Source organism: Ostrea edulis, chromosome 5 (assembly GCF_947568905.1).
Source record: "Ostrea edulis chromosome 5, xbOstEdul1.1, whole genome shotgun sequence".
Lineage (NCBI taxonomy): Eukaryota > Metazoa > Mollusca > Bivalvia > Ostreida > Ostreidae > Ostrea > Ostrea edulis.
In genome coordinates, this window is record NC_079168.1 from 32,622,110 (window position 1) to 32,646,210 (window position 24,101).

The following is a 24,101-nucleotide window of genomic DNA, read 5'->3' on the forward strand; positions in this document are numbered from 1 at the left end:
TAAATAATGATAATAAAGATAAAAATCCATTCCTGCGCAAAGACCGTAAGCGCCTATCATAGGCCTAAATTATGCAGCCCTTTACCGGCAATGGTGAAGTCTTCATATGAGTGAAAAATTCTCGAGAGGGACGTTAATCAGCATGAAAACCAACCAACCAATATACTAGTTCTACACCAATACATGTTTTCTTCACCAATACATCTTGTATGTATCCCCCGCAGACTTGGACGAATTCTATATTTCTTTATGACTTTTGGCATACCGGACATTCAACAATAAAAACACGTGCAGAGAGTGAGCAGAACATGTGAAATAGATACCACAATCTAGTCTGAAATCGTTAATTCTTTTAAGACAGACTAAGTATATGCTTTTCCCTCAGTGACATGTGAACATGTACGCTGGGTAGGTTCGTGTGCGTAGCGCTCTGATAAATGCATATATTGCGAGTGGATGTCCCCTGTTTTAAAGTGTTTGTATGTCCTGCGGATAGGAACCTTAGTTCCTAATGCAAACAATCACAAACAAACACACCAGAGAGAGAGAGAGAGAGAGAGAGAGAGAGAGAGAGAGAGAGAGGACATTTACTTGTAAGTTGAAACTATGAGGCTTCACTGTCGTACAGAAATTACCAGCATGTGGAGGAACACAAACTAACATTTCCAAGGTTTCGTTTGCAATTTTTTGTTTATTATAGAATCCGTTGTTCGATACAAGATGTTTTTCAAAGACTTCTCTAAGTGGGAATTAATGTCGAAAAAATTCTGGGGTCGAGGAAAATCTAAATGTGACTGAAACCTGAAAAGGACTGAACAATCTGGATTAGCTTGTACGGTGGTTAAAGCTATCATGAAATATTCTATGACAATACGGCGTCCTATATGCGTACTTTTATATGTAGTAGGCTGTAAAGTTTGACTTTATTCTAGTAAATGCATAATTTACAATATAACAACTCGTAAATTTTGCATTTATTATCATCCAATAAACAAGGATTAAAGTTGATAAATTCAAAATAAAAATCAATACAAGATTAATTGTTTAGAGCCCCTGGACCGGAAGTTATGACATTATACTGTGTACAAATAAGTTTGGTAAGATCTTGACCCCTGTATGGATCCTTGATTGGACCGTATAACGATTCAGAGGTTTTACATTGAGAAGTCTACTAAACAGTAGCCAACCATTACCAATTAGTGCACATTCAAGACGAGACTATTACCTCCTGCGGAATGACGTCACGACTGGGGTTCAATGTTTCCCAAATAAAGTAAAATATCTACTGCTAAACAGCGCAGACATCCTCATATAGAATATACGTTCAAACACAGACCCTCCCGGATACAGACCCTCCTGGATACAGTCCCTCCTGAATACAGACCCTCCTGGATACAGACCCTCCCGGATACAGACCCTCCCGGATACAGTTTAAAGCGACAGTAACGTATTGGTTCACATCTTAGAAAGGATAAGGCGGCACAGGCGAGCGTTGTGTCCTATGACCTCTCATTTTCTTATTGTATTCATTTCAATATCTATAGTAGCGTTACCCTGTTTGGTAAATTCAAATGATTTTAAAAATCTGTCCAATTCCATAAATCGTGATTGGAATCTGGTTGCGCTTTAAATGGCGCATGCGTATATCATTTCATTTTTACATGCAAGACTAGTGAATAGAAACACCATACACGATTACTTCACCACTTTAAGTGATTTTTACGATTATAACACACCACATACCCACGTGACACTTAAACATCATCAGTGGAGTTGCTATGGAAATGATAAAGTCGCGGACCTTCATTACACGACTGGCTGACAGTTTTTACTAATCATACCGCTCCGACTGTTGATTTCGTTTCGAGAATAGCTTAATTTGCTCTTGTCATTTCAAAATCATTAATAGCAAAGTAAAAGTTCATTATTCAGTGGATATGAGTGAAAAATTCTCGAGCGAGACGTTAAGCAAGTGGAGAAGTGAAATACAGATACGGACATTGCTACATGCGAAAATAAGGATACAGAGAGGCGTTTAGTCATTGCGATTTTCAATAAATAGGTATAGTTTATAGGTATACATGTAGTTTATTTGTCTCTTCGCGATTTTTTCACGACTATCGAAAAACGTCAACAGCTCAAGACTTATACAGGGTTATATGTACATGTACTTCTGCCTTTGCCGGAAAGGACCGAGAAGTTACGATTGTTCTACGGATATATTGCACGTTGTAGTTTGAATGAGATAAATCTGAGAAAATGCAAGATGCATGTACGTATTTTGTCACCGAAAGAAAACCTTGAAACATTTACAATCGTCTATTTTGGGAATTATAACCTTTCAAACTTTAAATTGCACAGGGAAACGGAGTATGGATTCATGTTCTGTTTCACTTGCGATCTTGAGCTGAATTCAATTATGTCACGAACATCATCTGCGAAACAATGCAGAAACATTATAGAGATTCGGGGCATTGTTATTATTTTGAACGATCAAATTATCGTTCCTGTTTGTTAACTTCCAATCACACACGCTGCGTCTATTAGGTATCTACTGCATAGCCTACGCCCGTTGTTCGCACAATTAAAGACTTGATGAATATCGGGTGATTAATTAATCGGACTAAACAATAATTCGGAGGTAAACACGTAACGTTAAATGATTTTACATTCTATCAAAACCACTTGGCTTTGTCTTGTGACAATGCAAGGTCACCGTCTATTGTGCGAATTTATGTACTTGAATATTTTTTCCGATAAGCGAATTTCCGTTGAATCAATGGATGAACGTAATCCAGATCAGATAAAATATTCTTCTCACGTGAGTACGTGATTAGTTCAGGGGAGGGTAAGCACTTGATTCAGAAAACTGGCATTGTTGTCAAGTTTTACAATCGTCGTACCGGAGGGATGAAGTCTGATTTTTGACATCGATTTAAAGAAGACTGCTGTGGAAAACAGTTACATGATAACCTACTATAAACAGATACGTTCACCTACCACTGCGAGCAAAGATCAGTGGGCACTTTATTTGAAACTAAATGTGGATGCTACATAAATGACTGGGTGGGAGGAGATTTTTTTCGGAGTTTGTAGTTTTGTCCAGACACTTGAACTTTACAAGCAATATCACAAGCACTTTTATCAACACAACAACAAACCCACAGATTGTTTAAAAACAAAGTAAGACAGGACTTTTAAATAAAAGTACACGATTCCATGTTAAAAACATCACCACGGTATCTCACGAGTATTTCACATGTTACAGTGCAGAGTGAAAAGAAAATGAAATAGAACAGTATGAATGGATACTTCAGAAGAAGCTGTTCAACGGGTTAGTCATCTTAAATCTGAATTCAAAATATGAAATATACCTGAAAGGGGAAAATGTTGAGTCTTATTTTGTATAATCTGGACCAAATGATACTGAATTATACATTATGATTCTGTGTAAACAATTATTTGTTGACCGTGTAGTTTTCAAACGTATGGCATTATTTTATCAATAAATAGTTCGTGATAGTATGCACACATTAAAATGCGCATCAAGTTGTTTGAATTCGTCGAAGTCGCTAAGATCACTTGCGTGAAGGGAAAAAAAATAAAGTGCATAAATAATTCAAAATTGTTCGAAAATTAACCGCACAATCCTCACCATGGCGTGTTCTTTGTTTTACAGAAAAGCGTCACTGAAGCCTTCAGTGCTTCCATTTTATCTCTCTCTCTCTGACTAAACTATTATATCGTAAATTATTCAGTAATTTTGTACAGTTGACTAAATTGTGCTGGTTTGTCAAGCTTGCACATGTCTGACAAAATGGTAAAAATATGGCTTCTACCAAGCAAGCACTTCAAGACTTTGATGGTATTTGTGTCTCTCTTTCTTTTTTTTTTTCTCGTGTGCTTGCTTTGATGATCAATGGCATTAGAAATGCACTCTTTACAAGAGTCGAGGAACGAAGCACTTTTACACTTTACATCCGATTGCCAAACAACTGTTACTGGCTCCATTTACAAAGCCTAGAAATTAATTCAACGACATATATATATATATATATATATACACAAATAAATTATAGCTTAATTAAAAATGCTATATAATTTGACATTGATAAACTGCCTTGAACACTCATTTCGTAATGGAACTATATTTATTTCATGTTCCACGTACAAAACAATTGACCCACATGATCAATTGGCAATGTCTATGTGATTCTGCCATTAGTCCCAGATTTACATTTAAAAGAGTATTCATTAAAATTAATCAATTTACAATCCTCAAAGCCAACTTTATTTAAAATATCGAGCGTAAAAGTACAAACCGATCATAGGCTCTTCGCCACCGCTTTTACTTTTTTAACGCTCTGTGATTTTGCGTTTGTGCTGCAGAACACAGAATATGGTTGGGTTTTTTTTCACCTACGATGTCACCATCCAGGGAACTTGATCTAAGTTAATTGGTATAATGACGTATTACACGGAACCCCTACCGAGTTCTAAGCCCGAGGCTCACAATGTCTGCTGCAGCAACTACGTGCGGTAAATGAAAATGGCAGCTCTCTCTCTCTCTCTCTCTCTCTCTTGTAGGTCCTTCAGTGCTCGCCTCGGGTGAAGCAGGCCGTTTAGATTCGACATGACATTACTTGCGTTGGTGAAAACAACAAATCCCGGGATAATAGACCTTCAGTTCACATGTAGGAAAGGATAAAGAGGCTAATTTTAGACATGTGTGCCGAGCGAAATGATGGATTGATGAGGTGAACTGCATATTTACTTAACGAAAAACATCTGAGCGGTGTCTCTAGTGTTCCGTCTCTCACATTTTCATATAATCTTTCCGATTTTCAGAGACTACATTCTGTCAATATTTAATACATGTATGCAGGCGTTTTATTTATGAAAGCTAGAAAATGTGTTACTGATATATCATAATACAGTTGCAACAATTGCATTCATCATAGTCGTAATCATTAACATCAGATGGAGCATATTGAGCGCGACAGGAATAAACTATCATTGAAACAGTGTGAGAGACGGTAAAAGAGTTTCCATGTAGAGTATGGCCTGTTCCACGAACGTGACAAATCCGGAATATGTCAGTGGTTTAGTCATTTACAGTGGGTAACTGTTCAAAGACTATTATCTTCTCTAGCATGTGCTCCGCATAGACGTTTATATCTGTATGTGTGTGGGGGATAGTGACGAAGCTCTCTATATATATTACTCATAAGTTGTTCTTACAAATATCATTACTAACCAAACAATGTTTTCAAACAATACCGCAAATATTATGATACATTGTATATACATATTGACTCACCTTATAGTAAACTTTCGCCATGATAAGTTCCGTCTCCAGAATCATGATAAGAATCCCTGCCATCCCCAGCACCAGACAGTAGTCGGAGATTTTCCGTCGCCGTTCGTACAAAGCTTTCCGTTTTCCCAGTCTATACCCCACATTTGGTTTATTTTCTTTTTTCTGTTTATCGTCCACATATTTTCCGGAATCACCTTTTTCCACGAGAGCCGTCCCGACTCCGGTTTCGTCATTAAAACTCATTTTGGAGGAAGTCGGAAGAGACTGCATCGAAGTCGGTTTTTGTAACTGTTTGAACGAGCCAATGGCGCCATTAACTCTCATTATATCGGCCCCAATGTCCGAAATAATGTTGTCCCTTGTCGATTTGTTATTATTTCGCGACTCCTCTCTCCCTCCACCATCCTCTAGCAGCACACTACGCGATGTATCCTCCTCAGCGATGATGGCACAATCGACTTGCGGCAACCGCGTGTGTGGAATAGAAGTGTTTTGAAGACTCATCTGGGATTCGTGTTTGCCCCCTTCCTCCGCCTGGCTGTCCCGGTCAGCCTCGTCCGTTATGTGGTCACCATCAAAGTTATAATTTTGCAACTCGATATCAGGTGAGGAATATGCCTGATTGACTCTTCCGTCAATTTCTCCATGTTCTTGAAATTTTAAGTCCTGTAGAAGTTTAGCATTTTGTTTGTGTTCGTTAACACATTCTGAATGTTTCTCGATGTTGTTTGGTAGGGAATTAGGACGTTTGATATTTCCACTGGTTTGATCGTTTGGATCCGCAAATGCTACTGGCACTTGGCGTATGAGCTGCTCCGTAGAATCAATACGAGTTTTTTCATTGGCTGGTTCAACCATGACGAGAGCTGACATATTCAAATGCAAAAGAAAATTCAATCAAAGTATCGATTAAACAGCTGTCATTCATCCCAGGTAGTTAAAAGTAGAGAAAAGCGTGACATCTAGGATGGAGCGTGGTACATGCAACCCCACTGCATGGTCCTGTCTCTCCATCAGGCAAATTAATCACTTTTTTCTTTTATTGAAGAATTCCTATTACATCTGAACACATGTAAGCCCTTTATTATGTGAATAATTACTGTATATTACCGAGCCACAAGACTGCACGTTGTGTATCGCGCCAAAATATCGGTAAGGAGATTGTTTCTGTGATGGATGCGAGAAAACAGACACTAGAAGCCCGTCAGCTTGTTAGACGCCGGAGTTTGTTCTTGAAAACTTGCATCACAGTTATGTAAACCTTCCTAGATTCTCTCTACAATAAAAAAGACACCTATAATCTTAATATTCCATAGGTCATGCTTCATTACCAAACGACTACCGAGCTAAAAGATATTACAACTCGATTTACTTGTTCAGCGAAAACTGTAAATGTAGAAATGAATAAATTTTCCACAATAATGTTGAAAACATTTTTTTTTTTCGGAAAAAGGGGGGCCCTTGGTACAAGTGAAAAGTGAAGATAACGAACAGTGATCAATCTCATAACTCCTATAAGCAATTCAAAATAGAGAGTTGGACAAACAATTTCGAATTTAGAATTTCTTCTAATAATACATGAGGATTTGATTTTAACGCTTAACGCCGGACTACTTCATGAAGAGCATTCATAAAATACATGCCGGTATGAAGTGTTGCAGCTCATGCTTTCATTTCTTTTCAAAAATAAAATTCATTTTTAATATTTACATTTTCCCCCTTACATATACATTTTTTCATTTCGATCGGAATTCTGGATCCCCGTCGTTGATGTACATGTACTATATTTACCAAGTAGTTCTGTGTTCATACACGTACTGTTTACTACTGCAGCTCATTCATGAGGAGATGCCTATCAGAGCATGCCTGCCACACTTATAATATGTCCCACAATGCATCGCCCACTGTCAACTTATTTTCATTTCGGATACGCATCAACATTCTGATTTAAATTTAGGTTTATTTAAGAGTTGTATCAGCAGAAATAACTTCAAATAATGTAATATATCTCTAATCCAAATACTAATAACTCGTTTTTGAATCGATGGATAATTTCCATCTTTAGATAACGTTTTAATGACTGCGTCTATATTGCCTTTCGCATGTTTATGTGTTAATTAGCGAGCGCGGAAAGTTAAAATGAATAAAACAATATCGGCTACATTAGTCTCCGTGTTGTCGTATAAAATTCAAAATTCGCAGCATGACACGAGTCCCAAATGATGGAGGCATTCAGTTAACTAAAACTGAGCTGGCTCTCGCATTCCAAGTTACTCACTGGAATGTTTTCAAATATAACTCGAGACCACCCTTGTGGAGAAATGCTTTGTAAGTTAAGTGCCGTCTTTTACTCTCTCTCTTTTTTTTTTTTTCAATCACACCTCGTAATGTGTCGTACAGCATTCTTCAATTATGCACGAATCCCAGAAGAATATGGCTGAGAAGCCATTACGGTAGAAATCAAACCATTACGGTAGAAATCCCGGCGAGGTCACTGAAATTACTCATGGAAAATAAAATTTGAAATTTTACATAAATTCAAATAAATTTTTCATCGTTTTGACGCGAATGCTTTCAGATAGGATGAAAATAGGTGAATTAACAAAGCAAGGTTAATTAAGACAACTTCATGGTATTTCAATTAATTTTTCTGCCGTTGGTTACCTTTCGTTTAAATTCATACATTATAGACGAGAATCAATCCGACTTAAACACAGAATTCTCAATCCTAGCAATGGAAGTGAGGGCGCTAGCTGTCCCCATACGATGATACGGCGCCTTGTGGTTCATTACAATCCATAGAATTTTTAATGAAATAAAACTGACACCCAGATTTATGACTTCATCATTGACAGGTATCGTATATTTTAATTCCGTTAAAGCATTTCTTGAACATTTTACGTGAGGTTCTAAATTCAAATAGAACGTTTTCTTTAAGAAAATAAATATTAACCATTGCAACTGCTTTCGAACATTATATTCTATCCATTATTCATTAAGACTTCGAAAAAAATCTTTTGGAAATTATATGACTTACCCGGATAATGTCCATTTCGTAACTAAGGTACCTGTGACTATCAGTTATACTCTACTGTTACCGGAATATAATACCGTATCCGTTTACACTTTAGGTCAGGGTAGGGGACGTAACTATTAATTCTAAAGCGTAATCTTGATTAAGAACAGTTCATCTTGGCATGATTTTAAATTCGATACCAGCTTCTTAATTTTCAGGTTATAACTACAAAGGCTAGTCGTGTATTGTGAAAAACCGTTCTTCTGATGTACATACCGACCGTATCAAAGGTTTAAACTACATAGATCATGTTTCGATCTTTGTAGATTCATCAAAATTGAGATGTTTTATAAAATTTATTGTTAGATGTCCTGTAGATAAGAGACTTTTTATGTTTGCATTAATCATCGTTTGTTGGCTTCTCATTAATCATATTTACTCCAACATTTATAAAATTGTCTTTAAGAAAGGCTTAGTTGAGCAAGTTTGCAGGGGATCTTATGACAACATATACATGTGTATATATATATATATATATATATATATATATATATATATATATATATATATATGTGTGTACCCTGTTGTTTGAATAAGCTTTCAGCCTTTTCGTTGGGGTTCTTTGACTTTAATATTGGTAGGTAGATGAGTGGGTAGATTGTCTGTCAAAAGTATTTCATTGTAATTTTTCTCCTTAATCTGGGACAGGGTGTGTAAATTTTATACCTCCGCATATCACGTCTCTCTAAAACGGTTGTTGATCAATAAAATCACAAATTATTCTGAAAAAGAAAAAAAGTTAACGTGCCATTGATTTATCTAGCATTTCGTAAACGATCAGAACAATTTTTCTCTGCGTTATCATCATATGCTTCAGTCTAAATGCTGCTGTTTAATTTATGAATTGAGGGACATAATGACTATGTCTAATTTATGAATGGGGGACATATATGGCAATCTCCAGAGATATTTTTAAAACGAGAAGTCTGAGTATTACGGAACAAGGGGGAAAGAGAACGAGACTGAAAGAATCATTAGTCTAATGCACAGCTAATGTGTCTCGCACTTTGTAACATAATTGTCAAATGGTATCTTGAAATACAAAAATGCTACACCGCTAAAATTAAAGAAACCCATTTCTCGGAGCGAACGTACGATGTGTGGGGGAGGACGTATTCTTTAAGGGTTACTCTAAAATGTTTAATTGTATTTTGCTGTAAAACAGATTCCTGAAGATTTGATTTTCAACTTCTCCAATGCATAAATTCTCCATTCTTGTGTTTAAAATTAGGTCATGATTTACTGGAGTAAGTCGACTCCATCAAACATCAAAAGAAATTTTTTATTTTGGCACATACTCCTGACTGTGGGTTACTTGTGTCCTAATAATTTTATTGAAGTCTTCTACAAGTATGTCGGTATTATCATAGTAAATCACGGTGGAGGTTCTACGGCAATTTTATCAGCAAGCAAAACATATTCTACGTCAAAACCCCAATGTTAAATAATGCTATTGATTGGCAAAGCTGAGTCGGGTTTATTGTTTAACCAGAGAGGATCTCGCTTATCGGATTTTAATTGTGGATTATGATACACCGAATTGATTAGTAACAAACAGTGCAATACAAAAGACGATCTTCCGTCGTTCTTTTCAAAAAAAGTCCTGATCATTGGGGGAAAAAACCTTAAGGCCGATGATAACGATGATGGTAATGGCATTGCGCATACTAGAACTTTTCCTGCCGGGAATTTTGCAAACATTAAAATTCTATTGAACTGGATGAAGAGCGCACTCCAACATGAATAATTACTTGCAGAATGTTGACTCCTAAAGTCTTTATTTGGCGGGGGAGAGCTCCTTAATTAGCAGCAAATGTGTGGTAATAAAACGCTTAATTTAACTCTGAGGAAATCGCAGCTTTGAATGGCTATTTTAGGAAAATCAAAGTTGGTGAGCCATGTGCATGGTAACGATTTGAGAGTTATCAGAGGGTTTTGTTTTAAGCCCTGGGCATTAACAGGCGGCTAATCTCGATAGGTGACAGTGACGCACTGCATCATTAAATCTTAACGAACCACTCTCAGGCGGGACTGGAAAATAAAGTGCATTTTCGGTGCAACTGCAAAATATATAAACACGTCTAGCCTAAGGCTTGGAACGAAACAATTAGTGATTACATGTTTTTCTAAATCTTATTTCCTTATATGGAGAATGCGGCTTTCATTCACGTCCATCCATTGGTCCTACACTAAGGCGGGACGGAGTTATTGGTCGTACATGAGTGCAAGATGGGTAAAAATTTCATAATACATAAACCACGATTATTGACCACAACAGTAAATACACGTGAATGTTTCTAGGGGGAAATCGGTTCTTTATATACATGTACATGTGTTTATACCAAGTTTCAATGGTTATATGTTGTGCAGTTTGGATATGCTAGAACAATAAAATATATTTATGATAAAGATAGTGATATGTGTTTCAAATGTATTTTCTTCCACGTGTTTGATATTCAAGTGGATGACCCAACTATTTTCTCTATGTGTGTATGACACCAAACGCATTCACAGATCTGGTCTGCCTACGCGTGATATTTCATGTACAAAGTATTCTAGATCGGTCGCGGGTGGCTCAGTGGCAGAACGTTCGCTTCGTAACCAGAATGTCAAGAGTTCGAGCCTCATTTGTGCCTTGGCACAAAAGTAGTGAATGCTCCTTTGCAAAACGCTCGGCATTTAGATGTGAGAATCACGGGTCTTTTGGATATGACATGAAAAACAGAGGTCCCGTGTCGCGGCCACTTTAAAAAACCTCCACTTCTACATCCCTTAGCAGTAAGCATGGGTCTAATTTTTCGGTACTTCACCTACAGCTAGTGACGTCACAATATGAATGAAAAATTCTCAAAGAGACGTAAAAGAAACAAAAACATTGTAGTCTAAGACAGTCAAACTACGCGTGATGTTATTGTCACCATCCGCAGGTGCGTGATACTTAAATAACTGCAGAAATCTTATCATATTTCACAGCGAACGTAATTCATTAGCGTGTCACAAAACGACAGCTGCCATCTTTGTTTGCAGCTTTCGGTCATAGTCTCCTCTATTTACGACCTGAAACTGTAGCTGCTTGAGAAGTTATTAGAAGAATAAGACTGAGGAAAAATCAATAGTAATGGCAAAAAAATCCTAAGATGTTTACGTAATTGAAATCATACGAAATTCTGATTTATCCTAAAAAAAATACCCAACACCGTATATCTGTATTTTAAGTACCGTTTATTTTCAACCCCCAGTACAGAAAAAAATAACAAGTTTCCGAAGTGTGTGTGTGTGTGTTACTTTAAAAGATATTGCAAAAATTTGTAGTAGTTTACTTGCATAAAAAAATTCATAAGACAATATCAACCTAATAAAGGCATGTGACTTCAGTGATGGATGCTGAAAGTTTAACTCCGATTATTTTTCGTTTATCATGTATTTTGATATTTATTACAATAAAACACCAGCTTTATATTGCTCCATAAATGGAGACGGAATCGAGGCAAGTGATAGTAACTTCTATGATAAAATTTCCAGTTCCATTCAATAGTCTCCCTTTGCTAATAATTGGAAAGACCTTGTGCTTTGCAAAAGCGTTGTATCTGGAATGGTTAGATGACAAACCTCAGCAAGTCTATGTACATGGAATTGTCTCTGGTTACATTTGAGTATAAAAATAGAAATCACTGTACTTCGTAAATCAAAGAAATCAAAATTGTCTTGTATATGCGTATCCAAGGCAACATAAATAAAACCTCGAGAATTGTCTCTTGTTCTGCGACAGCTTGAGGCAAGATACCTTCATAGCATATTTTCCTCTCAGATTCGCTTTTTCCGATTATTACTTTTTTCTTATTTTCGTTTTTAAAAAGCCAACCTATATTTTTTTTTTCTTCAAAAAACTTATTTCTTTGTTCATTACGATCGCCTTTCTGTGTTTAGCCTGTAGTTAATCTAGTCATCATGAACAATAATAATAATGGAATCGTTACCATGGTTTTTCAGGTGTTACAATGGTGTCTATTGATTTTAGATCTGGTAATTTGTACCTCGACATTCAAGAATCTTAATCATTTATATATAAGCTTTTGTGTTGCACTCTAGATGTAGCACATTTTACACGACTGAAATCGATTTCAAATCTACAATATTTTTCTCAAACAGTTGCTACCAACATTTACAAGCCAGATAAAATGATAGTGAACAAAGAATACTTTTTATATCATTGTAAATTAATTCTTCAAAACATGAATTTATTCACAAACCATATTACAGGCTTACAACTTGTTCCAGTTTATAAAATGTGTATGCTGCACAAGTTATGTAATAATCCAATAACATATTTTGCTATTAAGTTCGTTCTTGAATCTTGATTATGAAAGGCGAAGGTAACAAACGGTGATCAATTATGTCATTCTTCACTAAGACCCTTGGGGTGCAGGGGTCCTGAACTATACAACATTTGTCCCCCTTGTCCCAAAGATGCTTCATATCAAATTTGAAAAGAATTGAAATGGTAGCTATCAAGAAATTAAACATTTTCAAATGTTAACACATTTAATCACTATGACCCACCCTGATACCAAACCCCTACCCCTGGGATCATGACATTTACAATTTTGATAAAGGATTACCTGCTCACATTCTAAATATTCATTCAATTTAAATTTAGTATGAAAAACATTAAAGAAACTTTTTTTTTTTAATGTTTACTCATAAAAAACTATATATCAAGTTTAGTTCCACCCTGGAATGAGAACCTCTACCCCGGGGATCATGAAATTTACACTTTCTGCTCTACATCACTATGCATTCAGTACTTTTTACAAATGTGCGGTTGTAAAGAAAAAGATTTAACTTGTCAAGTTTGGGCAGTTTTTGCCCCCGCCCTGGGGTGCAAGAGTTATGAAATTTACAATTTATGCCCCCTTATCCCAAAAATGATTCATAACTTTGAAAATAATTGTAATGGTAATCATCAAGAAGTTAAAACTGTTCAATTCTTAACACATTTTATCACTGACCATATTAGCCCTACCCTGATATACAAACCCCCGTCCCTGGAATCATTATTTACAATTCTGATTAAGGACTACCTAGTCTTTCTAAATATCTCCATTTAGTTTTAATTTAAAGTCAATGGCACTAAAGAAGATGTTATTTTATTGTTTTACACATACACACTACATACCAAGTTTGGCTCCGCCCTGGAGTCAGAACCGCTACCATGGTGATCAGGAAATTTACAATTTTGGTAAAAGCATTCCTGCTCTTCATCATTATGCATTGAGTTTTTCTTACAGATGTTCTATTGTAGAGTATATATCTTTTTAAATCGTAAATTTTAGCATGTTTTGCTCCCCCCTAAGGCCCCCAGGATGCAGGAGTCCTGAAATTTATGCCCCCCCCCCCCCCCCTCGTCCCGAAGATGCTTCGTACCAAATTGAAAAGACTTGGAATGGCATTTATCAAGAAGTTAAGATTGCTCAACAGTAAAACACACGGCGGACGCTGACCAGTTGCAATTTGACAAATCCTTTTTCATACTATATTGTATCTTAACGATGTCATTTTCATGAGTTAAGCAGTCTTTCCATTCAGTCAGAGTGCATGCAGTATATAAGACGATGGTAAATTTCGCATTACTTTAAAGGTAAATTAATTATCCGGAGATTCAATCGACCAGAAGATTGAATAGCTCACAAATCCGTTGAAAACAATGAAATTGCCTTTTTGGGTAATGATTTCAATCTATTGGGTAAATTGAATGGATGTACATTGTATTTAGGGTTAAATATCTTACTCTTAGCCTTCAATGGAAGTAAATGACCTTTCACTTGCAAATCATCAGGGGTAATCTAATCATACATGTATGTAGTCATATATATCCTGCCTATAACGTACATAATCTTATGATGTACACACGTGTATTTTTTGTACTTTCATTTTGATGGAGATGCTAAGAAGTGATGGCATATATTTTATCAACATTACTATAATTAAATTGGTTATTTTAGCACATTTTAAATTAGAATTTTAATGGCATCTATATTTACATTTTTTAAAAGATTTTTATTTGCTATTTTTTTTTAAAATAATGCATGTTATGTATATTTCATTTAGTGTTTCTTCATGTTTGTAAAGCGCCTAAAGTGGTGTTTTATCATATATAATGGCGCTAAATAAATTATTCACTATTATCAACACGCTTATGATGTACATACCTATGATGTACACACCTATCCGGTGTACACAGACCTTTCAGTAGATGTACTGTTTGTGAGTATATTTATTATCATGTACTTTGGTGAACATCGTTACATAATACACACAAGTTCACTACCTAGTGCACCCATAAACTGGCTTTCATCTCTAATTGAATTAAGTCATAAAATTGCAAGTACTTTACACAAACAAATATTTTCCATGCCTTCTTGTAAATCGTGATCGAAGGTGAACAATATAGACAGAATGTTGGCAGAGGAGTATTCAGCGTCACGTGACATACAGTTTATATTTTCTCACTAGATTAGCTCGTAGCGTAATCTCGTTTACACGTATTTACGCTGAAAGTTTGCTAATTCAGTACCACCTGTTTAAGCTGATGTCCATATCGATAAGCAGTATTCAATTTCTTCACGCATTATACATTGTAAAGTCGAGAGCCTTTCGCACAAGACTTTTCTTTGACGCAAGTCATTTGCAAAAGTTTGGATCGGCTTGTGCGTCCGTGTATTGACAGTTTTATGAATTACCGATATTGAATTGAAAATTTATTTTATGAGGTTACAGATGAAATTTGAGTTTGGGCTTTCTTGAAAGAGTTGCGGAACTTGAACACCGCAAATTTTCTATATTTGACATTTTTTCAAACTCTTTTGGACTATAACCGCAGTTTTGTATTAGAAAATTTACTCATGAATTTATATCCATGGGTTACAGAGCAAGAATTTGGGGTTTGTTGATTTTTTGGGAAATATTTATGGGCTTTAAACTCAGAAAATAACATCATAAAGCGGGGCCTTCTGTGATGCTTGTCTTCACAATGAAACATGTATCTCGTTTTCTCTAGCTTGTGGGTACATTCGACACAGTTAGCGACAGTGCTTTAATTCTCTCTAGTATATCTGTATACATTTGACACAGTCCGCGACAGTAATATATTGGTTATTATCATGAACCATACAGTTCATAAGTTTAACGTATATGCATGAAATAATTTGTATAGAAATATATCATACTTTTCAGCGTGACTTACATAACTCAAAACAGGATACTCAAATAAGACGAAAGATCATTCTCGCAGTTTACAAAATTTTGTAACATTTGTCGATAGCAACAATTGAAAAGGTTTGAAAACATACACTGTAGGGAGTTTGAAAGAAATTTTTCCTCATGTACATTTCTCTCTAACTTATTAAAAAAGGGACAAATCAGTTTAAAATGATACTCGTCTTCAATCCGTGACAATGAACATAATTTACGAAGTTTTTCATTTCTTGAAATATTACTAGTACAAGTAATATCAAAATGACGCAATGAAATCTACAACTTTTCCTCCAGTCTGTAAAGGCCAAATCCAGAAACACCGTTAGCTGATTTCAGTAGTCTGATCTAGAAACACCGTTAGCTGATTTCAGTAGTCTGATCTAGAAACAGTGTTCACTGATTTCAGTAGTTTAAAATTTTATTCCTCGGACCTCCATTACTTCCAAAGAATCAGACGCGATATAGAGACTTGATCATCGAATAACAGGAATATAATATTCAATCACGAAAGCGTCGCTCAGTCTTTGTAGAAAAAGTAAAATAAAAACAAGATCAAAATAACCAACAGTCTTTCGCTCAAAATAAATCATCTATCAATTTTTCAGTAGATTTAGTGGGAGGGAATTGATCGAGGGTCCGCGACAGCTGGTGTGCAGTGTGTTTTCTTTCTTTTTTTACGATCATCAATTAATTAATCAATCTCGTTATAAATGACAGCCGCTGAATGGCTTTGTTGAATTGTTTTGATGTAGAGTATAACATCCCGTACCTTAGACACTGCTTAGGATGAGAAGTGTCACTTATTCAGCATATGATACACCCCACCCACCCCCGGGAATTCAATGAGTACGTTTGTATTGGCAATTGTAACCAGACAAAAATCATGTTAACGTGTTGATTATAATTTTCTGTTTGAGTATTGACTTAGATTTGGCAGCCTTCAAAGAGTATTTTACTAAAATGATATTCACAATATCATATATATTTTTGTAGCTTTTCAACGTTTAGTTTCGTACAAGATGTAAACACTAGCTTGCTTTTTATGTATTACAGGTATATGAAATTTCAGAGCTGCCCTGAAAACAAAATTCTATACTAAGGATATTTTCATATCAATGTTTTTATTTTTATCAAAGTTTTGATATAGAAATAAAAAAAAACTGTTAATGTGTATTTCGTTAAGATGGATGTACATGTATTTTCACCAAAAATGTACATTACCAAAGATACTCTCAAACTTATTCAAAATACCAAGAGGTTTTAGTACCCCTTGCTTGTCGTAAGAGGCGACTAAATGGGGCGGTCCTTCGGATGAGACGACAAAAACCGAGGTCCCGTGTCACAACAGATATGGCACGATACATATCCCTACCCTAAGCGCCAAGTATAGGACTAAATATCGCAGCCCTTCACCGGCAATGGTGACGTCTCCATATGAGTGAAAAATTCTCGAGAGGGACGTTAAACAATATAAAATTAATCAATATATTATATATAACTACATTAACAAAGTTTTTATCGGAACAAATCAAAGTATAAACTTTAATTCATTCATTTGACTTTTTTCTGTCTCTAGATATGGTAAATATTTGTTAGGAAATGAAAATTTTTAAGACGAAGCATTCCAATCGTGAATTGAAGTGTAAATTTCATTAAGCCATGTCCTACCTTACGAACATTCATTCCTGAGATATTTTGCTTGAAGTGCTTCGCTCAATCTGAGGTTTAAATCATTATCTGTTCGTAAGCACTTTGATTAAGGTCCATAACATAATTATGACAAGTGCTAAGTGTAATCGTCATATCTCCTTAAAATCCCGTAATCAGCATTAATTATCACACCACAATAACCTTCATGGATCGACCATTCATTAAAACATAAAGACGTCTTCGTCCATAAAAAAGGTTAAAGTACTGGCTTCAAAATAAGAGTGCTTACAAGAGTTATCCCTCTTTGCACACTCAATACATGCATTTTACTGGATATTTTTTTTTTCGCGTTGATTTCCAAAAACAGTACTGCTTATAGGTTACAAATACATGTAACATATATTACAATAATAGCATAAGTCAAAAAGACATCAATAAGTCATAATAACAATTTTACGCACAAAATAGAGTAAGTGTCTCCGATATAAAGGGCATGTTCGTTGATATGTAGAGGATAAACCTCTCTATGTTGTGGCCTCTTTGGCTGTATATTTATAAACATATTTACAGTTAATGGCAAAGTAATAGATAAATCATGTATATAACTAGAGATTTCATAACGAATCTCCATCTGTTAAATTCAACATTAAAACATAGACACCCTACCCTTCCTTTCTTCGTAAGTTTATACATTATGTATACCGAGTCATATCAAAATCATTAAACTATATCATGCAGACTTTTTCTTAAAATTCAGCAATCATAAAACAAGCCATGCGTGGAACTCTACAAGTACCGATAAATATGTCAAAAAGAAAATCCCGTCTCATTCAGACATTGTTCAGAATCACTCCTGATCCCTTGTGTAAATATGAAATTGCATTAAAATCGACTTATGTAAAGAATCACATTAATACACCACATAAAAAATAGATTAATGCTAAGTAAATAAAACGATTTTCCTTTTATTTACATCGTTAGCAATATCTCCCCTCTCTCTATATATTGATATCGGAATATGTCTACACCAAAGATTAATTTAGAAACAATTTTGTGAAAGTACACAAGCGACTCAATGTTTTATTGACTCCGATGGATTGTGACATTAAAAGCTAATGGGGATAGCAAAATACACTATGATAACTTAATTATAAAAACTGATTAGGGATTACGAAAATACACTGTTAGTCCTGCTCTTCCTAAATCGGGTTTGTACTAACCGATACTGTAGCATTTAAATTTCTTCTGATACACATGCAGTTTATTTGTGATTAATTCACACTATGCAATTACTTGTGATAATTGATCACTTCAGTGTCGCTAAATATATGGATAATCAATGTCTTGTAGGGTGTGTGCATCATTTTAACTTTTCTTCTCTGTTTTAAGTTTTAATGTGATTTTTTTTAAATACTTAGCGCTTTTTACATTACAGCTCTTTCAGTGTTGTTACATATTTTTTTTTTATTTTTTTTTTTACAAAAAACCCCCAAACAAAACAAAACAAAAACCACACCACAAAACAACCTTCAGTTGCTATTTGAACTGTAATTTGTTATTATACTTTTGTTTTTTCAATGTATTTAATTATTCCTAAGGGTTGTTTTAAATTGTTTTATATGTTATTTGGGTAATAAAGATCCCAAAGAAAATGTACCTTGTGTAATGACAACGAAATTGGTGGTGAATGCCATTATTTGTTTAAATGAAGTAGATTTGCTAGAATTAAAAATCAATGTAATAAAGGGAAAAAAAGTTCGCCACCAAATGTATTAGCAACAAAATCTATTTTTAATTCTGACAATATTGTCACGTTAAGAAAATTAAGTAAATTCTTAAAAGCTATCCATCATACTCTGTCCCCTCTAAAACGACTTTGTTTATATTTGCAGTTTGAACATATGTATATATTGTGAACACATCATATTGTATATTTGTATGAATACTTATATGTATTTTCTTAATGCCTTTGTACTATTGGTAAGGAGAATAAAGAATTCTTGTTGTAGGTAAAGTACCACAAATTTAGACCTATGATTAGCGCTCAGGGCCGTAACAGCGAGTGTTCTTTAACGTGCCAAAGCTTGCCGCGACACGGTACTTCCGTTTTTAAGGTCATATCCAAAAGACCTTTGGTGATACACTCATGTGTCAAATATGGTATGCCTATGTCAAAGAACAAAGAAGTTATGGCCCGGACACGAATCCATTGTAAAAAACCTTTAATTTTGACCTTGATGTCAAGGTCATATAGAGGTCATGAAGGTACTCGACACATCGTCTCATGGTGATCTATATGTGTGCCAAATATGGTATGCCTATGTCAAAGAACAAAGAAGTTATGGCCCGGACACGAATCTGCACAGACGGACGGACGGACAGACAGATAGATCCTATATACCCCCCCCCCCCCCCTGAACTTCGTTCGGGGGTATAAATATGTATAAATTAATTGTGGATATTAGGGAAATGTCATACAGATGAGGAAATACCACCATAGGAGTTATTGCGCTTGACAAAAAATGAATTATGTATAATTGATTATCTGTGGGGAAATATAAACGTTTTTACTATCAATAGTTTATCAAATTTTCTATTTTATCAAGTGAATAAAATTCCTCTAAAAGATATATTTCTAGCATGTGCAAAGTTTTATTCATTAAAGATTTTTGCAAAAAGCTATGACATCACATGGGGATCGATCTATCTTAAATGTTCCTTATGTAACATAAATGATCTCTCTCAGTATTGAGAATTAGATAATGATTTTAAGAATGCAGTTGCTATCCGTCATGCCGAATAGTTGACCAAAGACAAAATGAACGGTCGTTCATAATTTCAAACTCAGTAATACGAATGTGTTTCTAGTGGTAATTTTTGTCCAAGCCGACAATTTAAGGGCAAAACTAGAGATTATTTTTATAAAAAACAAATGTCTCCCCAGCTCCCCAAATTGGAAGTGTTCCAAATGAAACCTCCTCCCCTTAAAGTACATAATATACAGCATGATATGGAGGAGAAAACAGAAACAGGAACATAGACATTATGAACTCCGATAAGCCACACAGGAGAAATGTTCACAAACTATTTTACACTCTCCATCCCTCAGATCCACTATAACTTTAGCAATATGCACATCTGCAAATGGTATTGAAGTATTGTACAAAATTTCAAATTTATCCGATAAGCCATATAGAAGGAGAAGTGTTAACAAGCTCTCTTAACATACTCCACCCCTCTTAGATCCACTATAACTTTTAGGAACTATTATATGTATAACTAACACTGAACACCAACACAAATTTATGCTGATCATGTTGTAAACCAATCACAACTTCTCGGCTTGCCGGAAAGGCCGAAGAATGTGCGATTTTTTTGTAGACCTGAGCGTCGTTCTGGGCGCTGATTCAAGACTAAACTCGCGGATTGAAGAAACGAACAGACATATTTCATATATTCAATACTTATCAAAACTTATTTCTTCTGTAAGATCAAAATTAAAGCGTCGATAAACAACGTCTTTACTTCATAATGTATTATCTCAAGTTGTCATTAATAAAAAAGTGAAAACTGGTTTAGATTCGCCAAACGTGTCCCGCCACTTTACCCTCATTTTTGCTATTTCAGGGTAGTTTATCGAAAACTATAATTGGTTTTTAATTAATTTCACTATATTTACTAATCAAATAAAGATTCTATTATAGCTTACGGATGTCACCTCACATATGAATTAATATCAGAGGTGCAAGCAGTAACTCTGGAGCAAGTGTTTCGGAGTTTATTGGCAAAATTTGTTTATAAGTATGGATGGAGACGTCACCATTCCGGTGAAGTGCTGCAAGATTTAGGTCTATGCTCGGCACCGACGGCCTTTGAGCAGAGAGGGATCTTTATGGGTCTCGGTTTTCGTGGTCTCATCCGAAGAACCGTCCCATTTAGTCGTCTCTTACGACATGCAAGGGGTACTGAGGACTTATTATATCCCGGATCTCCAAGGGATTTAATATAGGAGGTTCTGTATCAAGACAAAGACTACAGCTCAATCAGCCTCAAGGGGATCCGGGAGAGTCTCTATGACTTAAAAATGATCCCCGTTGTTTCAGAGTCGAGGGTCAGTTACATTTTATACATGGTGTATTTTGCATGATAACCGAATTACAAACTGAGTGTTATGAATATATCGGATACAGTTTGAGCGTTGGAAAGATTGAGAAGTTTGGAGAAAGTAGAGAGTACATGTATTAGCTTGGGTCTGACCAGTCTGTCTGAATATTTGCAACCCCTGATATCCATCTATACTGTACGAGCCTTACCACTGGAAACTCCAAAGAGCAGTCTCTCTGATTAAAGGATGACAGTATATCCTGTTTTACATTTTAGCAGAGAATATTAGTTTGCGTTTTTCCGTCTGTCTTTCTCTTAACACCTTGTTTTCAAATACCATTGCGTTTTAGCAACCAACCTTCACAGGAACACCCACCATCAATACGAGATAAACACCATTGTATTTTCATAACCAGATCAAGAAACTACATATGTCTTGATTAAAGCTTTCAGAACTTGTTTCTAATCCTTTTGTATATAGTATATACAATAAAATATGTTCAAATCAAATCTTTCGTACAATTTCAACTTTGGCGTCACGTGAAGAGTTTAATTTATCGAAGGTCTCTGGATCAAAGGTCAAGATCACCATTCGTATCTTATAAGAAATCGTGAATAGTATCAATATTATCTGAGCCCTAACTAAATTTATTTCTTTACGTTTTACATTTCGTCATTTTTCGTTATTTTCCGTAAATACATTTCGCGGGTTTCTGAGCTCATGCACGAACGCTTTTGCGCTTAGTATATATACTACTACTGGTCAGTAGTTTTCGGGAAGTGCGAAGTTCGTTACAAGCAACAAAGGTCGCTTTTGTATTTCTGTGCCTTAGCCTTCCCTCCCACCCAGGCCATTTTTTTTTTATTTCATGTGCTTTCATTTGTGTTTCCTCAGCTTTGTCGATTTGACGTTTGCTTATTGAAAGCGATCTTGTAACGAACGCAACCAACCTATTAACTTATTCTGTTTTGTTTTATTATTAAATCGTCAAGAAAATATTTATTTTCGGACGAGGGCACCGAGGGAGAAAATAAAAGGAATTTCATGGGGAAAATCTCAAGATCGTCGGATGGTGACGTAAAATGGCTGTCCCTTGTTTCTATGGGCAAGATCTCAATCCATTGGCACGTATATGTTTGTGTTGTTAGGTTGGTTGACGTCCCGTCGGGGATTTATCAGTCATATTTGGAATTTATCACTTATATTATGACGTCACCAGCTGTAGTACCACATGTTTATACCTATGCTTAGCGCTCAGTGCCGTAGCAGTGACAGTTCATTAACGGTCCTCAATACCCCTTGCTTGTCGTAAGAGATTACTAATTGGGGTGGTCCTTCGGATGAGACCGCATAATCCGAGGCCCCATGTCACAGCAGGTGCGGCACGATAAAGATCCCTCTCTGCTCATAGGCCGTAAGTGCCAAGCATAGGCTAAATTTTTGCAGCCCTTCACCGGCAATGGTGATGTCTCCATATGAGTGAAAAATTCTTGAGAGGGATGTTAAACAATATAAAATCAATCAAGCATTAACGCACCAACGCCTGCCGCCTTAATGTCATATCCGAAAGACCCGTGACTCTCACTTTTGGCGAATGAACAATCACTATCAATGTGTGTGTCTTAGGTTAGGCCACCATGGCATGACCGGGACTCGAACTCACGACCTCCCGGTTACCTCACGACCTCCCGGTTACGAAGCGAACACTTTAAAGCTGAGTTACCGCGACCGATATTTTCTATGGTGTTTATAAAAGAGTAGTTTTATAATGTGGCCGCCACAGGAATTCCCAATTACTGGTCTTTGAAGTTTTAACAGTTTATCGCTGAACTATGGATGAAATGCACTTATCGCCAAATCGACGAAAAACAACAAAAATAAAATCATGCACTATAACTTTCGGATGGGATTGCTGCCATTGCTCATTATTCATAGGTCACCAACTTGCATAGATAAGCAACTACTTTTTACATATATCTAATATCATTTGTAATTAAATAATAAAGCTTCCAGTCTTGAAGTCTTTTATTGTGTTTTTAAAAATTGATATAAATTCACTAAATTTTCTTTTCTTCAAGCTGTGAGATACGCGAACTGATTTCCCTGTCACTACAAAATAAAAATATTTAGAAATAACTTTTCTATTTACTACTCTTTGGATATTGCAAGATCGTAATAGGATTATTTATACCTGCCAAACTTTAAATGAAAGTAATCATTTATACAAGATTTATCCGGGATGTCCTCCAGTCCATACTTCGATAAAAACATATTAATTTGGAGATTTCTGTCATATGTATTAGAGAAATGAAATCATCTTGTCATGGAGATTAAGACCAATTTGATTGATTAGAAATGACGTAGCCGATTTTATGGTACATACATCAAACTTTGCATACTGTTAAGAATATTATTGTTGACAATTGACAAGCATTTATTCACCGGTTGTGGTAGCTCAGTAGTAGAGCATTCGCTTCGTGATCGGAAGATTTTGAGTTCGAGCCAAGATTCAGTTTCAGTTTACTTTATTCACTCACACCATATTATGGTACATGAGGTACAATATATACAATAGTTACAAATAGAATATATTATATGCAAGGTACACGTGAAAAAAGCAGTTGTTTTATATACATAAAATGAGTTCAGGAGGACAGAATTGGTCATATATTTTAGATATAAAACTACACAATTTG

General features: G+C 35.6%; 1 protein-coding gene across 6 annotated transcripts in view; it reads right to left on the reverse strand.

The window, feature by feature from the left end:
- The window catches only part of LOC125649280 (small conductance calcium-activated potassium channel protein 2-like), a 104,339-nt gene that overhangs the window by 40,449 nt on the left and 39,789 nt on the right, over window positions 1-24,101 (reverse strand). For all 6 annotated transcript variants that reach the window (XM_048876704.2, XM_048876709.2, XM_056165812.1 and 3 more), the window contains exon 3: window positions 5,321-6,596. In XM_048876704.2, the coding sequence (XP_048732661.1) occupies window positions 5,321-6,193 (873 nt within the window). In that variant the 5' untranslated portion in view covers window positions 6,194-6,596. The remainder of the gene's footprint in view (window positions 1-5,320; window positions 6,597-24,101) is intronic.